Source organism: Sceloporus occidentalis, unplaced genomic scaffold (assembly GCF_023333645.1).
Source record: "Sceloporus occidentalis isolate IW3139 unplaced genomic scaffold, rSceOcc1.0.p SCAF_175, whole genome shotgun sequence".
Taxonomy (NCBI): Eukaryota; Metazoa; Chordata; class Lepidosauria; order Squamata; family Phrynosomatidae; genus Sceloporus; species Sceloporus occidentalis.
The window spans coordinates 1,016,589-1,024,213 of NW_028317155.1; the positions used below are offsets into that span (position 1 = coordinate 1,016,589).

Genomic DNA, 7,625 nt, shown 5'->3' on the forward strand with positions numbered 1-7,625 from the left:
CCTCTACCCCAATGCTGTTCTTTCTGATATAGAGTGTAACTTTATATCGTGGTACAACTTGTTTTTCCATGTGAAAAATAGGTTGTATGTTTCTCGCTCTCTCACCATGCATTGAGTGTTTTCTGAGTAATTGGTGCCATGAATTATGGACAAATACTCTCTAGTACTGGATCTGTTTTTCTGGTTTTCTGCTACAATATGCCAGATAAAAATCTTTTTTTATGAAAGCTAGATGTGACACAGTGACATACTGAAAATGAAAAAACGGATTGACTCGGTGGTTTGAGAAAGTGAGAGTCTTTTATTTCTTTTTGGCTTTGTTCCGTTTTTCCTCTTTAAGCTTTTTCTTAGACACAGCAGGGGATTTTGATTTGGAGTAAAGGTGGTACCCAATAAGCCCCAGCAGTGTGGGCACCAAGCCAATGCATAGCAGGGGCAGGACTTTATTCACAAATGTCTGCCACTGTGTGGGCTTGGACAACGATATCACCTCCGTCTCAAACTGCAGCACAGCGTCACCTGCAGGTGGTGGACACAAGCACAAGAATTAGAGAAACAGCGGAATAAAATCATATTTTAACCACACTTTGGCCAAATTTAATCCATATGATAACTAAAGTCTGATTATTTTCATGTATGTACTACATGATATCTCAGATGCAAGCCAAACCCTGATTTGTCTATTCTTCCTTACCCTATTGCTTGTCTCTTCTAGAACCTCATTATAGTTGGTATATATGGTGTTCATGGCCAACTAGGCAAGTTGGCCCTATTTATGCATAGTTAATGCTAATACAAGCATGTTTAGTAAATATACCGGTGTGGCATAGTCAAGGTTATACTAAATTCCAAAGGTGTACCTGGTATAGAAGGTGGATATCCTCTTTTGCCATATGCCAAGTGAGGGGGGATAATCACTTTGCGTTTCTCTCTGTAGATAAAAAGATTACAAAATCATCATCACATGCAGGGAACACATCACTTTTACACTGTGTGTGGGGGAACAAGAAACATGCCCTGATGGGTATACTTGAGTACCAAAGTTGAGAAGCTCTGTATTCCATCAGAATAATCGCACCAGCGCAGAAACATTTAAGCTAAGAAAGGACCCACTGTAGTGCTCAGATAAAACACGCCAGGGGGAAGAGATGCCAACCCATGCTGCTGTTCTTTGCAAACAGCAGGTAGCAGTTTGTGTGAGAAACATTTCATCTCGCTTACCTAAAGAGAATTTAAAAACATAGAAATAATATATAGGGGTGCTGAACCAGAAATCTGTCATAGGAACTCATCGAAAAACTCTTCCATCTGACCTCTGTGGAACCAAAAAGCTTCTGTGACTTCTACATCATTTTTAATACAGGCCCGATAAAATGCATACATTTCAACTAAATTCACAATACTTATATGTAGATGACCCAATTAAGGGTTCTGAACACTTTGTATAAGGACCTGTGAGAATCATAGAAGCTTCACGCTTAAATTATTTAGCATGAGCACAAAAATTCAAAATGGCCTCATTTACTTTATAGACTACCAATGACCTTAGCGCTGGCAAATGTGTAACAATAAGTCAGTGCTTAGTAGTGGACGATGAGTGAAATATAAAAAGAACACGCATTGGAGCCATACACCTCGCTGCTCCTTATCACTATAGAATGACGTTCCTACAAGTGAAAGCCTGCAGCGTGGAAAAATTATTCATTAGAATATTTGAAGTTCACAAGAGCGGGGCTCTAATCTTCTTCTGTTTCATTACGTCTTAACATGTGCTTTTCTTAGTGTCAATTAAGCATGTTTTCAGTTTTAATGTTCTTGTTAGTTTTCCCCCTCCTTATTGTAATAGTACTGTGCAATCTGCTGGCGCAGTATAAATAAGATGTAGTAAAGATAATAATAGGGTTTTTTGCTAACCTCAAAATGTCAGGTCTGCATAAAGCGTGTGTATATATATATATATATATATATATATATATATATATATATAGTACAACACAGTGTTTATATGTCTGGTATACTAGCATGGGTGTGAAGCTGCTGGATTCAGCCATGGCTAAATGCATTGTGAATGGGTGAAGACATGATCCCGATGCCCGTGAGAAGATGCGTGTGTTGCTGTCTGACTGGTGTCAAGAGGCCTCTGCCGGGAGAGTAAATAAGTTACTGAAAGACAGGTAGCGATGAAGCTAATTGAGTTGGCAGCTGTTACCCAGACGGCATAAGCTAATCTGCCACATCTCCCTGAAATCCATAAATAAAAAGGTGTTTTTGTATTTTGCTGGAGGCTGCGCTCATTACTGAATCCAGTGACCCTGTCTATGCTGTTGGTAAGGACCCCTGTCTTATAAACCACGGGAAACGTTCCCAACCCACTCTACCCAGGGAACAGGGATCTGTTCCTTTAACATCTAGGAGACAGAAAAAAGGGGTATATATTTTCAGAAGGATATTATAACAATTTGTTCCAAAACATTGAATTGTATTTATTCAAAGTTTTGACAGGCAAGGAAGAAATGCCATCTGTATACAATGACAGGGTTTAAATAGAAACATAGATTTTGACAGCAGGTAAGAACCAAATCGACCATGTTATCTGCCTTAAAATCCCATCAATGTTTCAGCTTTCTCCTTTCTTTGCCCTGAGCATGCATACTCATTATAGTTTTTATATGTTTTATCAAGTAGACAATAAGCTAATTTAGTCCAGTAATTATTTTGTTATTTACTATTCTTGGAAGTTTGTAGGCTAATTAAACACTTCACCTAACTTGCTATGCATTATAAAGGGCCAAACTCCATCAGCTTTTCCTACAAGGAGGACTCTATTAGAACCTTATTTGGTCCTTGGTTGTTTCTTATATTGATATATTGTAAAAATCTAAGCATGATGAGCTTTCTACAAATGTATCTGTGCTGACATCAAATGCATTTTGTATGATAATCATAATATTAGATGGCAAGCAACCATGCCCTCTTTTTGTAGAACCCCTTCTTTCTGCTATTCCCTTTTCAGAAAAATAGAACAAGTTAGGTGGTGGTGGACCCGCATAAATCACCTCATTTGATACAATGACGGAAACTTAAAAACAATCGGTATAGCTTGGCAGCATGTTGCCATTGCACTTACCCAACACACATGCCTATGAGGCTCTCTTCCAGACCTAGAAAGACATAAAAATGGAAGACGTGTTATTGAAGCAATGGTCCCACTTGCTATCACTTCATGTTTCTCTGATTGCACAGGAAAGCACAAATACACAGGAGGTAAAAATTGGTACCACTTAAACCCTTATTCCAACAGCTCACCTCAAAACACTGACAAAAAATGACCGCACTCCGTCATAATGTGTGTATTCCAATGTATTTGACTGGATGCTCAGTACTACGTCTATTGAAGTCACTGAAGCAGGAGCCAATCACATGTGTGCCAGCAAAACATCCGTCTTCTTATAGCATACATGAGCACGTGCAGTGGCGTCGGTACAGGGGGGCAATTGCGCCGGTATATGACATCATATCCGGCGCTCAGGAGTGAAGACAGAAGCCTCGTTCTCCCGCCGCAGGACTTTAAAGGTGAGTGAAATACAAAGGGGGTGAGTAGGGAAAGAGGAGGGAGAGGGGTTAGAAAGTTATAAGGGAGGGAGAAGGGGTAGAAAGTGATAAGGGAGGGAGAAGGGGTAGAATGTGATAAGGGAGGCAGAAGGGGTAGAAAGAGATAAGGGAGGCAGAAGGGGTAGAATGTGATAAGGGAGGCAGAAGGGGTAGAATGTGATAAGGGAGGCAGAAGGGGTAGAATGTGATAAGGGAGGCAGAAGGGGTAGAATGTGATAAGGGAGGCAGAGGGGGTACATGTTAATGAGTGAGTATGAATTAATGTGTGGATGCATTGTGTGAATGCGTGAGAGCATGCATTAATGTGTGAATGAATTGTCTGAATGAGGGAGAGCATGAGTTAATATGTGGATGAATAGTCTGAATGAGGGAGAGCATGAGTTAATGAGTATGTGTGTATCATAGATGTGTAATTGTGGAAGGGCAAAGATGGCACTCACCAGGGAATTCTCTCTGACAGCGGGGGAAGATCTGCGCGATGGACGCAGACAACCCCCCTGCTAGCCGCACCTCCTTCCGGCTGCAGTGGAAGTCTACACGCTGCCCGGACAACACACCGGAAGTCAGAAGCACCGGTAAGTTTTTTTTTTTGGGGGGTGGGGTGTTAAATGGGGGGCATAAGGCATTTCTGTAGGCAGAGTGCTCTATGAAATGCCTTTTAACCCCCTTAATGCCACTCTGCCTCCAGAAATGCCTTTTAACCCCCTATATGCCACTCTGCCCCATAATATGCCTTTTAACCCCCTAAATGCCAGAGTGGCATATAGGGGTATAAGGCATGTCTGGAAGCAGAGTGGCACATAGGGGGTCAAAAGGCATATAATGGGGCACAGTGGCACATAGGGGGTCAAAAGGCATATAATGGGGCACAGTGGCATATAGAGGGTTAAAAGGCATATCATGGGGCCCAGTGGCATATAGGGGTTTAAGGCATTTATGGGGCAGAGTGACAAGCCTGGGGGCAGATGTGCATAACTGGGGGCAGGTTGGAAAATAAAAGGAATTAAAAACAAAATATTTTTCTCAATCATAGCTTTTATTAAAAAAAATAGTTTACATGAATTAACATTTACTATAGGAGACTTTTTTCCTATAGGGTCGTCTTATATTCAGGCTTTTTCTTTTTTTCCTAAATTAATATTCAGATTTTGGGGGGTCGTCTTATAATCAGGGTTGTCTTATAATCGAGCAACTACGGTAATAACTGCAATGCTGTTTTCATTAGGGCTGCAACTAACGATTATTTTAATAATCGATTAGTTGGCCGATTATTTTTTCGATTAATCGGATAAAAAAATATGCAAATTTTTTGTTTATTTAAAATAATTTAATGAACTGGATGTTAAAAAACAACTTAAAATTTACATTAACATTCTTATTTTGTTATGATGTAATAAAAAACAATATTTTCAAAGTACAAGAACCCAAACACAATATTTATGAAACAAAATAACCCCAAACATTCTGAAAAGAGGTGGACTATTACTGTTCAAGAAACTTTGCCCCAGCCCTGGCACTTTGCACCCAGCATCCAGCACTTTGCACCCAGCCCTGGCACTTTGCACCCAGCACTCAGCACTTTGCCCCAGGCCTGGCACTTTGCACCCAGCACTTTGCACCCAGCCCTAGCACTTTGCACCCAGAACTTTGCACCCAGCCCTGGCACTTTGCACCTAGCACTTTGCACCCAGCACTCAGCACTTTGCCCCAGCCCTGGCACTTTGCACCCAGCACTTTGTACCCAGCCCTGGCACTTTGCACCCAGCACTTTGCACTGTGCCCCTGCACCCAGTCTCCAACTCTGCCCTGCACCCAGCCCTGCCCCCACACTCACACCCTGCCCCCAAACTCACACCCTGCACCCACTCTGCCCTGCACCCACACTCACACCCTGCCCTGCATCCCCACCCCCACTCTGCCCTACACCCAGTCTCCCACTCTGCCCTGCACCCACACTCACACCCTGCATCCCCACCCCCACTCTGCCCTGCACCCAGTCTCCTGCTCTGCCCCCACACTCACACCCTGCCCTGCATCCCCACCCCCACTCTGCCCTGCACTCAGTCTCCTACCCTGGCCTGCCCCCCCCACCCCCACTCTGCCCTGCATCCCCTGAAACCCCACCCCCACCCCCGCGAACCGCTCTGTGCGAATGGAGCCACTCGCACAGAGCGAATCGCACAGACACGAAGAATACTTAGCTCCGGAACGCGTCACATCCGTCACGTAACTAAAAGAAGGCGGAGACTGCAGAGCGTGTAGCAGAAGCGGGGAACGCTCGCGGAGGTAAGTAAAAGGAGCCGAGTGCTCCAAGAACGAATCGATCACTCGATTAATCGATAACGGAAATCGTCGACAACAATTTCTGTTATCGATTATTATCGATTTTATCGATTCGTTGTTTCAGCCCTAGTTTTCATGTATTTATTTGATCTATACCTGCAATGCTACGTTTTATTTATTGTTATTGTATACCTGCAAATACAGGATTTGTATGTCTGATTCTGTTGATTTGATATATACCTTCAGTGCTGAGATCACAAGTGAATTTCAATTGATCTATGCATGCAAAGCTGGGTTTGTGTGTTAATGTGTTCTATACCTGCTATCGGCAGCAGGGTCTAATATATATATATATATATATATATATATATATATATATATATTATATATATATGTATATATATATGTATATATATATATATATATATATATAGGCAGCAGGGACTAATATTAATATATATCGGCAACTGGGGCTAATATTTATATATATATATATATATATATATCAGAAGCAGGAACTAATATTAACGAAACTGCCAGTTCAGCTGTAATTTTGAAATCATGTTTCAATCATAGTCTTTACTTAAAAGAGATAAGTACTCATTATGTAGATAAAAATGCATGTCTAATGCGTATATGTGATGGGCCATCACATAAATCAATAATAAAAGGAGGGGCTTGCTGGGGGCATTAATACAAATAGTGGTGGCTGGAGGCGATTATACAAGGGTGTGGGGGGCACCACATTAATCTATACTAAAAGGGTGCTGGCTGGAGCATCAATACACAAGGGTCAAAAACACTAAGGGGGTATAAATAACAATGCAGTGTGAAAAATCCATCCTGATGTAGATGTCAGTGACGTAGATTGTGTCCTGCTGTTTGTGTGTTTTTGGTTATCAGTGTACCAGAGCCTGTCCTGGGGTGTGTGTGCGTATAGGTGTTGGTGCGGCACAGCCTGTCCTGGTGTGTGTTTTTTGGTGTCCGTATGGCATAGCCTGTCCTGTGTGTGTGTTTGGGTGTCGGTGTGGCAGAGCCTGTCCTGGTGTGTGTTTGGGTATTGGTTTGGCAGAGCCTGTCCTGGTGTGTGTGTCTGGGTGTCAGTGTGGCAGAGCCTCTAATGGTGTGTGTGTCTGGGTGTCGGTGTGACAGAGCCTGTCCTGGTGTGTGTGTCTGGGTGTCGGTGTGACAGAGCCCGTGTTGGTGTGTGTGTGTGTTTGGTTATCTGTTTCCTGGCAGTTGGAATTATTTAATTTATACTTATCCAGAGATAAAATGCCCTCCTTAAGTTGTAGTGACTTCAGGGGACAAAACATTCAAGGCCCTGAAACATTTAGTGGAAAAGTTGAGGTATTGTGTTATTTATGCTATAATATTTATTTCAAGGATTAGTCGTAATAAATTGTGGCTTCAGGCTTCCCATGTTGAATGACCAAGTATTATGTTAGTCCAATAACAAAAGTATCATTCCATAGCACATTACTTTTGGCAATATATATATATATATTCTCAGTGGTATGATTTAATGGTGGAAATTATGAATGCCCCCCTAGTTTGACTGTGGTATCTTGTGTGCCCCCCCTATATATTGTTTCTAGAGTCGCCACTGAGCACGTTCAAGAAGCATACTGAGGTATGCTTCCTGCTTTCAATGGAAGCAATTGGGGGAGGACTTAAATAAGTCTGATTCATACCTGCGCCAGTTTACATGCCGTAAAATATGAAAAGAG

At 42.1% G+C, this 7,625-nt stretch overlaps 1 protein-coding gene across 1 annotated transcript; it reads right to left on the reverse strand.

Annotated features, from left to right (window-relative positions):
* Positions 1–301: 301 nt before the first annotated feature.
* LOC149279024 (peptidyl-prolyl cis-trans isomerase FKBP11-like) lies at positions 302–3,138 on the reverse strand. The gene is made up of 3 exons (XM_089501513.1): positions 3,128–3,138; positions 861–931; positions 302–519 (listed from the first exon to the last, which is right to left on the reverse strand). The coding sequence occupies exons 1-3, from the start codon at positions 3,136–3,138 to the stop codon at positions 302–304; spliced, it is 300 nt and encodes a 99-aa protein (XP_089357639.1).
* Positions 3,139–7,625: the final 4,487 nt, after the last annotated feature.